This window comes from Malus domestica, chromosome 07 (genome assembly GCF_042453785.1).
Source record: "Malus domestica chromosome 07, GDT2T_hap1".
Lineage (NCBI taxonomy): Eukaryota > Viridiplantae > Streptophyta > Magnoliopsida > Rosales > Rosaceae > Malus > Malus domestica.
Window position 1 is genome coordinate 5,221,435 of NC_091667.1, and position 17,160 is coordinate 5,238,594.

Genomic DNA, 17,160 nt, shown 5'->3' on the forward strand with positions numbered 1-17,160 from the left:
AACAAACGCGAAACATAACAATTGACTCATTTCAGCATGTATGTACCAGACGTATATTCGAACCTCTGCTGCATCCTATTTTGTCCCGTCTACACATCAAATGCTACCTTAATTCTTTTTAAATTTGAATTTTTATTTTTTTAATCTTATTTTATTTTCTATGATTTTAAATGCCCATAAACTAACTGAACAGTGGAGCAAAAGTGGAGAGATTTCACCTGAAAATTGTAGTAATGACCTCTCAACTTTAACTCAATTGAAACCAAGGTATTAAATATCGGTAATATAGGAAATATCGGTAGTCCGAAAACACGGAAATATCGACGGAAATATCGATAAAATATCGATATCGATAAAAATTACATGTAAACCACGGAAATTGTAAGAAAAACTTGGAAATTTTTATTGAAACTTTGCAGGATGTTTATTTAGTCAATTATCTATTAGTTTATCACAAAAAATTGGAAGGAAATGCATTGCATGATGGATTTAACATTATCAAGTTGATTATATAGCGAGCTGACAAACATTGTGAGTGTAGAAAATATGTAGTAATTAATCATTTATATATGTAGTAATTAATGAAAGAAGTTTAAACACACCATAATCATTTATATATAATGAATTAGTACAATATTTTACACTTTATATATTGCATGGTAAGATACATGAGTGACTTATTCTTATAACGGGTACATATCAATTTTTTTTTATAAAAATTAATGGGTACAAACTTATTCTTATTTTATTTTTTATATATTTGAAATGTTTGAATTGAAAATTAATTAGGAGTTTAATAAGGATGTGAGTATTAAAACTCTAAATAAATTACTAATTTTTGTTATGAAAGTTATGTAACTTACATGTAATTCATTAATGCTAGAGACTTTGATCAAAATATAAAAACTGATAAGATCTTAGTAAATGAACATTAGAAACTAGGGATCGGATACTAATTTTTCTTTATTTTTTTTAAAATAATAATAATTTGGTTAATCACATTTTACATCATCTAGTTTCGAGAAAAAAGAAAACTGTTTGGTCAATTTTGAAAGCCATATCAAAATTTTGAGTGATATTTTTATCCAACGTGTTAATACAAAATCATATAGGCATAGTACATGATTATGTTTTGGTAATCGAAGACGCCAAAATGAGATGAACGGTTCTACTTAGGTAATTATAGGTTTTTAATTACATTGATGATGTAGTAAATATAAGACTGACGTAGAAACGTCACTTCCACCATTTAGACTAAATTGTATGATTGGTTTTCCTTTCATGTTACTAATTTGAATAGAAGCCAAAGCTCTACGATGACGAGTTTTTGTTCATATGTGCTAGTTTGGTTTCCCTCGTTAGCCCACAAATAAATCGAATGATAAAATGTAAAAAGAATATCCAACCAATCTAAAATTTAAAAATACATTAAGTCATATAACTTAAGATATTTTGAATGGTTATATTTAACTTTTTAAAATTAAAAGTAAAAATCATGGTTGGGTGGGTGGTTGAAATTGAAACTTTGAAAAGGTGCAGCATGCTTCCCCATTTCAGCACCACGTGTGTGGTGTGACCTCCCCTCCATCCCGATTCCCCATCCTTCACATCTATCTTATCTCTCAGTCCTCTCTTTCTCTCCACTTTCCAGGCTCTCCCTCTCTCTGCTTCTCTCCCTCAGTTTCTTCTTCTCTGCAACACACGCACAGACCACACACGCACACACCACACACGCAGTCTCTCATTCTCTCCCTCAGTCTCTCCGTCGTCCGTCCATCCTTCTCCCTCAGCCTCGATCTCGATCCTTCTCTCCCTCAGTCTCTCCGTCCGTCTATCCTTCTCCCTCAGCCTCGATCTCGATCCTTCTCCCTCAGTCTCTCCGTCCATCCTTCTCCCTCAGTCTCTCCATCCTTCTTCTTCTCCCTCAGTCTCTCGATCCTTCTCCGGTTCTCCCCCCCCATCAAATCCGAGCGGGTTTTGGGATCCGAAGAAAGGGATTGCTCATTTTCAGGGTCTGAGCGTGGATTGCTCATTTTCGGCTGCCATTGCGACGACGACGGAGGATCCTCGGTGATATTATGGCTAATATCGCGATAATATCGCTAATATCGCGATATTATCGATATTAGCGATATTATCGCGATATTATTACGATACTTAACTGTAAACGTTGAAAATATCGTTATATGAAAATAACGATATTATCGGCGATATTTCGTCGATAATATCGATATTTAAATCCTTGATTGAAACAATGATTATTCAACTAAAAATTCCTAACCATTGGTCACTTTACTTAACAAAACGTGCAACTATGGACATTTTCAACAACTCCGTCAGGACTTTCGTCAAAATGAGACTAAATCAAGGGGCAAATATGAAAAATCAAATGAGAAAAATTACAGCAATGATCCCTCAATTTTAACCCAATTGTAGCAAAGGTTCTTCCAACATGACTTATTTTGACGGAGTTTATAAAAATGATCATAGATGCATGTTTTGATAAGTAAAAATGACTAATGATTATGAATTTTTAGTTACGGAACTATTCCTCCAACTAAATTTAAGTTATATTACTACAATTTCTCTTAGCAGCAATGGGGGTATTTAGCCATAAATAAAAGTATATAATTAAATTTCAAGGGAAAATTCGACAAATAGTTAAAACGAAACTAAAAATCAGAGTTGAAAGTATAACTTCAAACACATTATTTGGTTTTAACGAAAAACAAGTCTAATTGAAGCAAAAGAAATGCATCCCGCCACTAATCACCGCGCCTTCTCTCTCTGTCTATCTCTGAGTTGCCATAGCATCGACCACCCAAGAAAACCGTACGTCTCCAGGTGCCTCACTCCGCATTCAAATGTGAAGCATTACTACGGTTTCATTTCAGCAGGGCGTCTTTGGAGTGTTGCAATTTTCAAAGTATAAACTTTTCCCTTATCATCCCACTTCCCCCATTCTCAAATTTGCCATATTTTCCTTATCTTCAACGCCTTTGTCCTTTTCGCAGAAAGCCCGTCGCCGATTGATTCAATCCGTAGCAGATTTTGGCGCGAAGAAGCTCCATTGATCCCGAATACACAAATGTGTTGGAGCAATGAATAGGGCACCTCATATGAGGCAAGAGTAAGAGGAACAAAGAAATAGCCTTTTTACTTTGCATTATATTCCCGTTGCTTCCATTATTATTTATTCGGAATTCGGGTATGTGCAGTCGTCCCAATCTGGGTCAAGATTTATGTGCCCAGACGCCTGTTAAAGCTAATTTGTTGGAGCATGTCAATGCACTTGATAATTTCTCGTGCCCGCATAGTGTTCTGAGTTCAAATTTTATTTTTTCCTCACCAACACAAAAACCTCTGGCCGAAGAGGCAATGGTTTCCGGGTATGTCGTGGTTATACGTGTTTTGACACAGGACAGAACACAATGGCGTTCTAAGATTCATATAGCCGATCCCACTCAGTGACTTAGATTTTCCAAGTCTCCAACCGAGAAGTTTTCCTCCCTCGGGAAATTAAGGGAACACTACCTCAACCTACATGCTCCACTCACAAAGCTTCAACAAAAGAAAATTCAAAGAACTTAGCGAAGAAGGTTTTGGTGTATTTAACACAATACGTTGAAATGAAGGAAAGCTTATTTATTGATATCCCCGATAAGTTACAAATATGTACATATACTTGAGTCAAAATAAACAAACAAGAGGGAGCCTTCACAAAGGTTGCTTAGGAGAAGTCTCAGCAGTCGGTAGAGCCCCAGAAAGAGAAGGCACCGGAGGAGGATCATTCGGAGCCTCAGTACTGGACAAAACCCTAGAAGGAGGAGGCATCAGAGGTTGATCATTTGGAGCTTCATTACGCGGTACAGCCCTAGAAGACGAAGGCAATAAATGCCTTTGGAACAAACCCACAAATTTCTGATGATCAAGTAAAACCTGACCATCAGATTCCTTCATCTGGTCAAGCTTCCTCTTCATGTTTGTAGCATAGTCATGTGCGAGCCGGTGCAACTGTTTATTCTCATGCTTGAGCCCTCTAATCTCCTGTTTGAGACTCATCACTTCAGCCGCCAATGATTCAACTTGGCGGGTTCGAGCAAATAGGCGTTGGGCCATATTAGACACAGAACCTGCACACTGAACACTGAGAGCCAGAGAATCCTTAACAGCCAACTCATCAGACCGTTTGGAAAGTAGTCTGTTATCTTTAGGAGTGAGAAGGTTCCTGGCCACTACCGCAGCGGTCATATCATTCTTCATCACGGAATCCCCAACGGTAAGAGGACTAGTAGGGGAGACGAAGGATGGGCGCCATATGTTGTCTGGAGAAGGCGGGGCTGCCTCTTCAACAAGGTTCAAGTCAAAACAACGGTCGGAGGGGCCAGACATTTTCAAAGGTGTTGAAGAGAGAAGAGGTCGGACAAATCAAGATCTTAGAAGTGCAAGAATGGAGCTTCTACTGGTGGATATTCAAGTATGCTTTGGAACTTAATGTCAGCCCCTATAAAAATCTGCACTCGACGAAGCTTCAGAAATCGAAGAGGCGCCTGCTCAGAAATCAAAGAGGCGTTTGCTTTCTCAAAAGCTGGGCTGCTCAGAGACCACGAGGGTCGATCTCAGAAATCGAAGAGGCGTTTTCTTTCTCGAAAGCTGGGCTGCTCAAAGACCACGAAGGCCGATCTCAGAAATCGAAGAGGCTTGCTTTCTCAAAAGCTGGGCTGCTCAGAGACCACGAGGGCCGATCTCAGAAATCGAAGAGGCACCTACTTTTCCAGCCTTGCAGCACCTGTCACACGCACACTCAGCTTTGCGGAAATTATGGGCATTCTGTCGAAGATTTCTGGCGAAATAGAAAGCACATGAATCGTACTGTTCAATCACCCACTTCCCACACGCAACAGTAACTCATAGGTACCACAGATAACTTTGCCAAAGTTCTCTGACAAAGTTGAGACACGTGAAGCTTGCAGCTCCCGCTACATCGCTCTGACCAAGAAGGGTAAAAGAATTGCAAAGAAACAACACTAACAAAGTTTAGACACATAAATTTTGAAGGTCTAGCTACCATATTATTACCCACAAGGGTAAAGGAACAGTACCACTGCTGGATAATTGGAAAGTCCCGGTGTGTCAACCTCTGTGCTTCGTGGCAAGGTAGACTAGCAAACATGCCCAACCTTTACTCACATTCGAGAAAACACTCCCAACAGGATTGCTTGCTCCAAAATCGAAGAGGCACCGCCCTCCGAATCTCGAGAGCCAGACTCCCAACATGATTACTTTCTCAAAAATCGAAGAGAGGGTAAAAGAACAGTACCACTGCTGGATAATTGGAAAGTCCCTGTGTGTCAACCTTTGTGCTTCGTGGCAAGGTAGACTAGCAAACATGCCCAACCTTTACTCACATTCGAGAAAACACTCCCAACAAGATTGCTTGCTCCAAAATCGAAGAGGCACCGCCCTCCGAATCTCGAGAGCCAGACTCCCAACATGATTACTTTCTCAAAAATTGAAGAGAGGGTAAAGGAACAGTACCACTGCTGGATAATTGGAAAGTCCCTGTGTGTCAATCTCTGTGCTTCGTGGCAAGGTAGACTAGCAAACATGCCCAACCTTTACTCACATTCGAGAAAACACTCCCAATAAGATTGCTTGCTCCAAAATCGAAGAGGCACCGCCCTCCGAATCTCGAGAGCTAGACTCCCAACATGATTACTTTCTCAAAAATCGAAGAGACACCGCTCTCCGAATCTCGAGAGCCAGACCCCCAGCAGGATTGCTTTCTCAAAAATCGAAGAGGCATCGTTCTCCGAATCTCGAGAGCCAGATCCCCGACAGGAGTGCTTGTTCGAAAACCGAAGAGGCACCACTTTCCCAACTTCAAGAGCTGGATCTCCTTGGATAAAGCTTGTCTGTAATCTTCACACGCAACATCAGCTTTCCAGATACCACAGACGACTTTTTCAAAGTGCTCTGACAGAGTTAAAACATGTGAAGCTGGCAGCTCCCACTACCGTGCTATAACCAAGCAGGGTAAAGGAATAACATTATTACTTGATGTTAGGGAGACTCCTATATATGTCGACCTCCATCCCTAACGGACAGTCAGACCTGCAAAAATGCTCAACCCTTTCTCTTATCTGAGAGAGCACTCCCAACGAAGCCTTTCGAAATATTCAGCTTTCTTTCCCCCCGATAATACCTCTGTAAACAAGCTATACTAGAGCAAGAATATATCATATCATCAGGGTTAAAAGCAAGAGTATCCCATATCATGCTTTTTCCCTGTCTTTTCCTTTGGCCTTGTTCTTACCTGCAAGACAAGGAGAAAGAGAGCAATCAGTCAGCACTTGGAATCAAGCTTCCAGCCAGGAACTGACTGCCTGGAACCCCTTACCTGATTACTTACCTGGCATTGCTCTCGAGTACTCATCTTCAACATCTTATGCTTCCAGGGAAGATACCGCATCTGCCTGAGGAACAGATAGGGCAAGTGAGAAGGATACAAGGAAGCATGTGGAGACAAGCGTAACAGCACACGTGCCGATACATCCACTACTCTGTCAAAAGCAAAAGTATCCCATATCAGCAGGGTCGAACGTACTCTAGATTTGATGGACTTGTTTTGACCCTCAAATTCCTTAGTCGGCCTTATACTCTGGAGGAAACCAGAAAACCCTCCAGCCCGGTTCAAGAATAAGCATGTGGAAAGTTACTTCTTCAAAAGCAAAAGTATCCCATATCATCTCTTCTCATTTTTCTTCTCTTTATCCTTCATGTTGCCTGCAAGATAGGGAGAATGTGAACAATCAGCCGGAGCTCTGATTGCTTACCTTGTCTGTCACATCTTTCAGCAGATCCCCTAGCCCGGCGACTTGGGGGACTCCTACTACATGGTTTGTATCGCGTTTGACCAAGCCTGAAACTACAAGTAAGCTTCAAGTGAAATTGATACATTACCTTGTGCATCTCCACCAGTTACAGATACCACCCCTGGATGGAGGAAGAGTACTTCCAGAGAAGATGCCACATCTACCTATGAGACAGATAAGGCAAGTCAAGACGATACCACACTCCGGTACTTAGAAGTTTCGTGGTTACGAGATCATTCTCCCACAATATTTCCTAATGTCATTTGTACTAAATCATTCACTTGTACTCACTAAAGGAGAGCTCACTAAAGGAGAGCTTGAACCTATGTACTTGTGTAAACCCTTCACAATTAATGAGAACTCCTCTATTCCGTGGACGTAGCCAATTTGGGTGAACCACGTACATCTTGTGTTTGCTTTCCTATCTCTATCCATTTATATACTTATCGACATTAATGACCGGAGCAATCTAGCGAAGATCACAAAAAGTGACCGTTTTCGCTACCTAGGATCTATCTTGCAAGAGAACGGAGAATTAGATGGAGATCTCAACCATAGAATACAAGCTGGATGGATGAGGTGTAAGAGTGCATCCGGCGTGTTGTGTGACCGTCGTAGGCCACTGAAGCTCAAGGGAAAATTTTATAGGACGACAATAAGGCCAGCGATGTTGTATGGCACAGAATGTTGGGCGGTGAAGCATCAACACGTACACAAAATGGGTGTAGCGGAGATGAGGATGCTTCGTGGGATGTATGGGCACACGAGAAAGGATAAGATTGGGAATGAGGATATCCGAGGTAAAGTAGGAGTAGCCAAAATTGAAGGAAATATGAGAGAAAATCGGTTCCGGTGGTTCGAACATGTGCAAAGAAGGCCTACTGACGCTCCGGTTCGAAAATGTGACTACGGGACAGAGGTTCAGGGCCGAAGGGGTAGAGGAAGACCTAGGAAAACTTTGGAAGAGACCTTAAGAAAAGACTTGAGTACTTGGATCTAACGGAGGACATGACACAAAACCGAGCGCAATGGCGTTCAAGGATTCATATAGCCGACCCCACTTAGTGGGAAAAGGCTTTGTTGTTGTTGTTGTTGTTGTACTGTTATTTCATTTCATCTTGTGGATTACTTGTTATTTGGTGACAACTTGACATTAGTTTATGTATTTGGTGATTGTGGTCTTTTGCTTGGGTAAGATATAGCTCTTGTGTTTGTGTTATTTACATGATTTATTTTTTGTTTCAGCTAATTTTAAGTTTCATCTACCTTAGCGATCAGGGCCTGTTATGAGATTTTAGGGGTATGGGTCCCTGTGTAAAAGAATCCCACTATAGCGAAGCTAATTTATATGTCTATAGTTGTATTAATGTGGTATCTAAATGGAGTATTATTACTCGTGAGTTATAGTTCAAATCAACAGTAATCATGAACGTAAAACACAATTTAGAGCTAAGCCATCAGAACCAAACTAAGAAACATAAAAGTGATTCCTCTAATACAGATGGAGGCCATTATTCTCTTATTCACATACAAATCCTAAAAAATTTCCCTAAGATGAATTCTTTTTACGGAAACCAAGTTGGTACATATATACATATGCTATCATCATTTAGGAACCCCTTAAGATTGGGGGCCCTGTGCAAGGGCACCTATTGCACATACCCAAGACCACCACTGCAATCCATTCCCAAATATTAATATCTGTCCCAAATATTAATGTAGGCAAAATTCATGCCTCTGCAATCCATTCCCAAGATGAGAATCGTTTCCAGAAAAAAAAAAATGATCTGAATTACATCGGGGTTGTTGAATCTCTTTCTAAAATTTCTTAGTAACGAACTGTTTCAAGTTGCTTTACATATTGAAAAACTCTGCTAGAAGTATTACATCTTGGTTTCTATCCATGAACCCTTTTCTTTGGTTACATTAAGTGCTAAACTCAATATCTGCAGTTCATGGTAGAACATGATATTCGTTTTCTTTTTCCCCTCTCTCCTAGAAATACCGAACAAGCCATCTAAGAAATAGCTATCAACAATTTTATTAATGTAATTTTTTTTACTGGAACTGAAAATAGTCATTGTCACAAATGCTAACGGGTTTATTGTGCTTCAAGAAGCTCCACACATGCATTTCTGAAGTTTTCTATTATAGATAGTACTTGCATTTGTATATGCTAATCTTTGCAACTTCAATACAATTTGACAGTGCCATTTTTTAAGTCGCAAAGGCTGCATCGTTTTGGTTATGTTTGATGGCAATCTCACAGCCGCGATCGCTCCACGCTTTGTTGTTAAGTTTTTGTATCAGTATTGTAGACCTTGTGATGTTCAGATTGCAAGAGAATTCGAGAAGTTTGGCAATCCAAGAGCGTCCCCTGCACAAATAGAAATGGATGCGATCTTGGACCCGCCGACGAGATGAGCAGGTGATGTTATTGCTTTCGACATCTCCTTCTTTTTGTATCTTTTTTAAAAATGTTATTCTTTAGGCTGCTTCAGAGTATCTCTCTTCTAGTTGCCTCATTGTTCATTGTTTGCTATCCGAAGGATAGGATTTGTAACTTTGTAGTGCTAGCCTTATATTTTGTGTTCATCTTTTGTTTTATTGTACCTTAAGATTCATTCGGTGTAATTAGATTTGTTTAAAGAGAAGAATTAGACAATCGATACAATACATGAATTTTACCACATAAGTTTGGATTGTGTTCAGATTGAATCCTTCATACCAACTTGAAGTCGACCAAAAAGTACAGGGGTTTCAAACAGATCCTACATCCTGCCTCAGGTCTCCTCTCGTCTCCTTTCATTCAGCGACTTGGGAGATAAAAAAATAATATACAAATTATGTGGGAGGTTTACCATTAAATATTACTGTGGCATTCTGTGATAAAGTTTACACCAAGTAATAGATGGTTAAGTGAGGACAATATTGGTTAAGTGAGGACAATATCAGTGAATGAATGAGATCATAAGCAACACCTAGTAATGATAGGCCTAAAAAGTGTCATGGTATCACTATCAAAACATGTTATTCTTCTGACACGAAAAGTTGTGTTTGCTCCGGCATAATAAATGAGTTAATGGTTTTGTTATCCCACCCCTAGGAAATAACCAGTAGTGTTACGTACTATGCTATGCAAGTCTTAAATCTTTAAAGAAAGAATTCAACCATCAACTGCCACATCATGCGGTCAACAACATATGGTTCAAAAAACAGCCATAATCGGTAATGTTACGTACTATGTTATGCAAGTCTTAAATCATTAAAGAAAAAATCCAACCATCAACTGTCACATCATGCAGCCAACAACATATGGTTCAAAAACAATCTCCCTAGCATTTTCCTTAAAATTTTAGTTTGTCAACCAAAAAGTGATTAAATTTTTAGTTTTACATGCTAGCGGAATACACGTAACATAAGTAAAACTGAAAAGATTAAAACGTGAAGGTAAGTGAGAAGGTTGTAAGCACTCCCATTTGTATTTAATCAAAGCTCAATAACAATTTCATATCCTAAAACAGGTCTAATGAAACAATTATTCTTTGAAGAACCGCCAAGCAAACGATGAGTGCAGAACCCTGTGTCCTAATGCACCAAACAACGGGCTTCGTACTATTAGTCATATCCTGTACTCTATGCGGCGTGCCAAACGAGACCATGGTGTGCTAATTCATGGAGAGCACCATACATCGGAGTAGGGCATTGCAACAAAGTGACCCAATTTCTCGCTTCATATTTTTACATTGTGCAGTATTCATGACCAGGATGGAGATACATCCTTCCCCGAGGAAATCTGTTGCCACAAACGCAAGCCACGCCACCTAGTCTAGGAAACGTAATGTACAGGTATTCAAGCAAGCACTGCCATGAGGCAGCACGCAACGAACCCACACTCTTCACCGTATCCGCACTGTGTCTACCTGAAGATTAAAGTGAAAGCGAAAGATGAGAAAATCATGCCGCCGTATTCAATCACACCAGTATGTGAAAACCATCATCCTGCGGTGGAGTTACCTTTTCGATGCAGGACAATCATATTCAAGCCGGATAGGCAGAGCCACAGAGCGGAATTCAAGGACTACCACTTGTCGTAATTTTGGTTGCCTCAGATAGCCATGTCTTTACATTTCCACAGAATGCACAGAAATAAGTCACTCCCATCACAAACTGTCCAGGCGTTGTCGGAAGACAGATTCCGCTTGGGAGTTTTCAATTTAAAAAAAACTAGAGTAAAAAGAAACAAGAAAATAAAAAATGAGATTTCGAGTGAATTGGAAGTTCAGGAATGTTTTAGCACCCAAAAAAAGGGTGCACAAAATCAATTAAAGCAAGTTTTGAGCAACCTTTTTAATCAAATATATAATAGAACAAAAGTAGGAATTACCTCTAAAAGTTTCACTGAACTTCAAAAATTGAAGAGCATTTCCCATATCCTCAGCAGCTAATGGTGGCCTGACGTAGGGGAAGCTCAAGATCAACCTCTCTGCTCTCAATGCGGCGTTCCTTGACCCTGCGACACCCTCCTGCAGTCTTGCCCTTGCTCTTGCCCTTGGCATTATTCTTATTCACAGCAGCAGCACCATCTCTGCTGCATTACAAGTTTCCATCAACCCGTCCTGCTTTGCCGCATCCCAGTACTTCACATCATTGCTCTGATCAAGGGCGTTCTCCTTCCCTCGTTTGCTAGGTGAATCAACACACATTGCCTACCAAAACTTGAGACCATAAGCCCTCCTAAACAGAATTAAAACCAACCAAAAACAATATCAATATGCATTCTCAAAGAAAAAACTATAATCAATAGCACCATCTCTGCTGCCAAAATCAACCTCTTGAGTCTCAATAGTCCCGGGCCATTCCTTTACTTTATGATGTTTTCTGAACGCCTTGGCATTGACATCCTTATTGCTCACAGCAGCAGCACCATATCTGCCGCCATTACAAATTTCCATCAACTCTTCCTGCTTTGTTTTCATAGTTTCCGGCTCATCAGATTCAGAGATGCATCCAAGTTCATATCTTTGTTTCCACCAAGAGACTTCTCCTTCCCTCGTTTTCTTGGTGAACCAACACCGGTTACCTATCAAAACTCGAGGGCATAAACCCATGCGATAGCCACAACAGGATTCAACGACTAGTCATTCATTTAAACAAACACGTGTTGCTTTTGGATGATGTTGTTCTGAAATATAAAGAAGCATATTTTTTAAAGGGTAGCGTAGTTGAATTAAACAATTAGAAACTCACAGTATAGATGACAGTAAACAATTGAAGAGACTTTTACAGAATCTGAATCTTGGCTATGGAATGAAATCTGTTGCTACAACAGAAGGCCACCTAGTCTAGTAAACGTAATGTACAGGTATTCAAGCCATCTCTATACATTACCAGAAAGCACAGCCATGAGGCAACACGCAACGAACCCACACACTCTTCACCACATCCGTGCTGTGTCCACCTGAAGATAAAAGTTTAATTGAAAGATGAGGAAATCATGCACCATGTTCAAACCACACCAGCATGTGAAAACCATCATACTCAGGTGGGGTTACCTTTTCCGATGCAGGAGAATCATGTTCATGCCGGATGGGCAGAGGCAGAGCCACTGAGTGGCATTCAAGGACTACAACTTGTCGTAATTTTGGTTTCCTCAGATAATCATGTCTTTCCATTTCTACAGAACGCACATAAATAAGTCACTCCCATCACATTCTCCTAAAAATTTCAAGAAACATTTTTCTTTAAAGGAAAAAGAAAACAGAACAAGAAAGCAAGGCAGTATGCTGGGCCTAAACAATTCAATAGAAATTTCTGCAGATACATGTGACAAATTTTACTCCTCTGCCCTGTTCCTCTTATTTTAGTAATTGAACTCTGAAACTTTGAAAGGAATTCAGCGGGTTCGTCCACTCTCTCTTTAAATCTTAGATTGGCTAAACAACTAAAAATGGTTAACTATAAAAAAGGAAGAAAAATCTATATGTAGATTTTATGTAGAAAAGTTGAGACAATCAATATAACAAATAAAAGATAAAGTACCTGACATTAGAGAGTTGAGAGTGAAATGAGAAGCAAAAGTTTTGGTGTGAGAGAGAGAGAGAGAAAGAGAGAGAGAGAGAGAGAGAGAGATCATATCATGATGACTTTGTCATCTATCTTTATGCAAGGAATATGAGCTATCTTTCTCCATTCTTTTCCCTTCTTGTTCTCATACCTCTTCTTCAGAGAGGGGCATCTGGTGATGTTCGGGAAAGAAATAGATGCCGGAAAACCCTGTTTTGGCAGGAAGTCGAGACTATCACACCTTCCAATATATAGCTTTTGAAGAGAAGAGAGATGTTGAAGTCCATTTATGTCCAAAGATTTCAGACTTGATAGATAAGAGATTGCAAGAGTGTGAAGAGCGGTAAGAAGCAGCTGTTCCTTGAGCAACTTCTTCAACACATCCTCGCTGCTGATCTGAAATCTTTGAAGGGAGACAAGTCGTTGCAAACCCCAGTTCTCCACTGAAGGCCTCAGTTACTCACAATCTCTGTTATGAAATGTTTGTAGGTTGGGAGGCAAACCCCTTTCACCAAATGACACAAATTTTGGAAGATCCCAGGTCCTCAATTTTTTAAGGGTGGTGCAGGCGTGCATATGTTTGGGCAATATCTTCATATTATCGATCCCCAGACTCCAATATGAAATTTTTGCTATCACGTCCCTTTTACATTGGCCAATCTTTCATTGTGCTCCCCAATCCATCCCCTCGGTGTCCTGGAGGAAAGACCGAAAAGATCTTGTAACTTGAAATGCAGAAAACAGGACAATTACAAAATTATAATTTGCATAATATGTATCTTCTACTTACTTTGTGTTAAGAGCCTCATCGCAGAGGAAATTTAAAAGCTTAAGGCATCATATCCATCCCCGCCTCCACTAAAACACTCTGCGGGCAGCTCCTTCAACCTTAGCGACCCTGGATGCAGAGATTAGGTTCTCCAAATCTTGGAACCATGATCGGTTGGTGCTTGCTTGCTCAAGAGACCTTAGAGAAAATAAAGTTGGCGTAAACCACATGAACTATTTTCACCATCAAAGCTTACTAAAGTACTTTATGCATAACTATAATATACGAGGTAGAGTGCTTACTAAAGTACTTTATAGCTATGAAATCGAACAATGGAGTACTGTTCACTTCGTCCACATCTTCCACGCGATAGTTCTCGAAGAACAGAGTCAGCTTGGGACGTTTCAATTTTAAAAAACTAGAGTAAAAAGAAGAAGAAAAAAATGAGATAGTACCTAAGAAAAGGTGCACAAAATCAATTAAAACAAGTTTAGAGCAACATTTGAATCAAATATATGATACAACTAAAGTAAGAATTACCTCTCTAAAAGTTTCACAGAATTTCAAAATATTTCCCACATCCTCGGCAGCTAATGGTGCCCTGATGTAGGGGAAGCTCAAGATCAACCTTTCCGGTCTCAACGCGGTGTTCCTTGACCCTGTGACACCCTCTTGCAGCCTTGCCCTTGGCATCATTCTCATTCACAGCAGCAGCACCATCTCTGCCGAATTACAAGTTTCCATCAACTAGTCCTGCCTTCCTGGATCGAACTAATTCACAGATTCACTCTGATCAAGGGTGGTCTCCTTCCCTTGTTTGCTAGGTGAATCAACACAGATTGCCCGCCAACACTCGAGACCATAAGCCCTCTTAAACAGAACTAAAACCAACCAACAACAATATCAATATGCATTCAAAAAGAAATCACTATAATCAACACCACCACCATCTCTGCTGCCAAATTCAACCACTTAAGTCTCAATATTCCTGGCCCACTCCTTGACTTTATGATGATTTCTCACTACCTTGCCATTGACATCCTTATTGCTCATAGCAGCATTGACATCCTTATTGCTCATAGCAGCAGAACCATCTCTGCTGCCATAACAAATTTCCATCAGCTCTTCCTGCTCAAGTAACATGATGTACTGACTTCCAACAAGCTCAAGCATGAGGGCAGTGCTCCAAAGAAACCTGGCTCTCATTTTTGTTTTGTGGTCATCGTCACCCATTCTCACTCCATCAGCTGTGTTTGTGCAAAAACATATCTGCACCCATTCGAACATGGCAGCAGCATGAAGAGAATATGAAAAGGCATGCTGCTTTTATTGAAAAAAAGAAGAGTATATGAGTAAAACATCATTAGAAGGGTTACCTATCCAATTGAAGGAGAATCATATTCATGCCACACTGCAGGAGAACCATTCATGGACAACTAATTGATGGATGTTAAAATCGTTGGCCTTTGATAATTCAATATTTACAGTTCAACAGTTTGCTATCTACATCAGAGAAGCCGACAAACACGTTAGTGACATAATCTTGCCCTGAAAGCATAGTTGAATTTCACTGTTAAGATTTGACTAATATATAAGCCTAAATGATTAAAGAAAAATTCTACAGATAGATGTAACATATTTACAAAAGCCTTAGGAATCATGCCTTCACATTTGTCCTTACTTTCCCCACTTTATCATCGCAATCAATCTCTGAAAGTGGGAACAAAATTTAGACATGATTTGACATGGAAAGATAGCAATGTGAAAGTTTTAGTGGGAGCAGAGTAGTAATCACTTGAGGTGTACCAAGATGCAAAATAATAAGAAAATTTAGGAACCAGTTTTCCTGAATTTCTTATTCCTAAAATATTGAGTAAACAACTCTAGTAAACAAATTCAAATTTTACTTGTGATGGAAAAAAAATATATATATATATATATATCAAAGTCCTTCACAAGAATTAGAGGCAAAGAAAAGCTTGTGTGGAGTTTTACCTTCACGTGGTTTCGCCCACTTCCATTCGTCATCAAATTGAAAAATTGCTTGTTTCTTCTCATCGATATTGAATGCAGATGTCAACTCAAGCGCATTCCTTTTTCATACCTTGTCTCAGAAAGATACCTTAAATTCAAAGTTGAAGATACTATAAATTAATGAGTGATCAAAGAAAACAAGCATATGTCTCAGTGGAACCTAATTAGCACAGCTTCTTCAAATTAAATTCCAGTTTGTTACGCGTTCAAGTTTGACAATCTGGATCTTTTCCTTATCTTAAGATGAATGTGCATTCTATCACACTCAAATCATATCAGCATGAGAAAGGGAAAAAAAACATCATCCAGGGTTACCTCATCGCCCATGCAGGAGAATCATATTCCTTTACACCACACTCCGATATTTAGAAGTTTCGTGATTACGAGATCATTCTCCCACGATATTTCCTAATGTCATTTGTACTAAATCATTCACTTGTACTCACTAAAGGAGAGCTTGAACCTATGTACTTGTGTAAACCCTTCACAATTAATGAGAACTCTTCTATTCTGTGGACGTAGCCAATCTGGGTGAACCACGTACATCTTGTGTTTGCTTTCCTATCTCTATCCATTTATATACTTATCCACACTAATGACCGGAGCAATCTAGCGAAGATCACAAAAAGCGACCGTTTTCGCTACCTAGGATCTATCTTGCAAGAGAACGGAGAATTAGATGGAGATCTCAACCATAGAATACGAGCTGGATGGATGAAGTGTAAGAGTGCATCCGGCGTGTTGTGTGACCGTCGTAGGCCACTGAAGCTCAAGGGAAAATTTTATAGGACGGCAATAAGGCCAGCGATGTTGTATGGCACAGAATGTTGGGCGGTGAAGCATCAACACGTACACAAAATGGGTGTAGCGGAGATGAGGATGCTTCGTGGGATGTGTGGGCACACGAGAAAGGATAAGATTGGGAATAAGGATATCTGAGGTAAAGTAGAAGTAGCCGAAATTGTAGGAAAGATGAGAGAAAATCAGCTCCGGTGATTTGGACATGTGCAAAGAAGGCCGACTGACGCTCCGGTTCGAAGATGTGACTACGGGACAGAGGTTCAGGGCCGAAGGGGTAGAGGAAGACCTAGGAAAACTTTGGAAGAGACTCTAAGAAAAGACTTAGAGTACTTGGATCTAACGGAGGACATGACACAAAACCGAGCGCAATGGCGTTCTAGGATTCATATAGCCGACCCCACTTAGTGGGAAAAGGCTTTGTTGTTGTTGTTGTTGTTGTTGTTGATCTTTTTCAATTCATTCGATACGACGGCCGAAAATGGAAGAGTGTGAGAAATAAAATGGGGTGTGTGGATATCACACCCCAAAAAATAATATACGAATTATATGTGGGAGGTTCACCGCTAAATATCACTGAGCTCTTTTGCGATAAAATTTACACCTAGTAATAGATGG

At 39.9% G+C, this 17,160-nt stretch overlaps 1 protein-coding gene and 2 long non-coding RNA genes across 5 annotated transcripts; 1 reads left to right on the plus strand and 2 right to left on the minus strand.

Annotated features, from left to right (window-relative positions):
* The first annotated feature begins 2,745 nt into the window (after positions 1–2,745).
* LOC139197329 (uncharacterized) lies at positions 2,746–9,570 on the plus strand. The gene is made up of 4 exons (XR_011582621.1): positions 2,746–2,926; positions 3,015–3,130; positions 3,219–3,389; positions 9,210–9,570. It is a non-coding gene; the product is annotated as an uncharacterized lncRNA (long non-coding RNA).
* Positions 9,571–10,330: 760 nt separating this feature from the next.
* On the minus strand, positions 10,331–13,324 carry LOC139197323 (uncharacterized). Of its 3 annotated transcripts, none has more exons than XM_070824519.1 (7): positions 13,093–13,324; positions 12,431–12,552; positions 12,267–12,336; positions 11,708–11,958; positions 11,263–11,584; positions 10,893–11,102; positions 10,331–10,798 (listed from the first exon to the last, which is right to left on the minus strand). In XM_070824519.1, exons 3-5 carry the CDS (start codon positions 12,280–12,282, stop codon positions 11,444–11,446), a joined length of 408 nt encoding a protein of 135 aa, XP_070680620.1. In that variant the 5' UTR covers positions 12,283–12,336; positions 12,431–12,552; positions 13,093–13,324; the 3' UTR covers positions 10,331–10,798; positions 10,893–11,102; positions 11,263–11,443. The 3 variants fall into 3 exon arrangements, 2 of the variants coding, with proteins under 2 accessions (XP_070680620.1, XP_070680619.1); XM_070824518.1 differs by having other exon boundaries at positions 12,918–13,144; XR_011582615.1 differs by lacking the exons at positions 12,267–12,336; positions 12,431–12,552; positions 13,093–13,324 and having other exon boundaries at positions 11,263–11,612.
* An 85-nt stretch (positions 13,325–13,409) lies between these two features.
* Positions 13,410–14,484, minus strand: LOC139197326 (uncharacterized). Its single transcript, XR_011582619.1, has 4 exons — positions 14,251–14,484; positions 14,013–14,128; positions 13,732–13,908; positions 13,410–13,637 (listed from the first exon to the last, which is right to left on the minus strand). It is a non-coding gene; the product is annotated as an uncharacterized lncRNA (long non-coding RNA).
* Between the last annotated feature and the right edge of the window lie 2,676 nt (positions 14,485–17,160).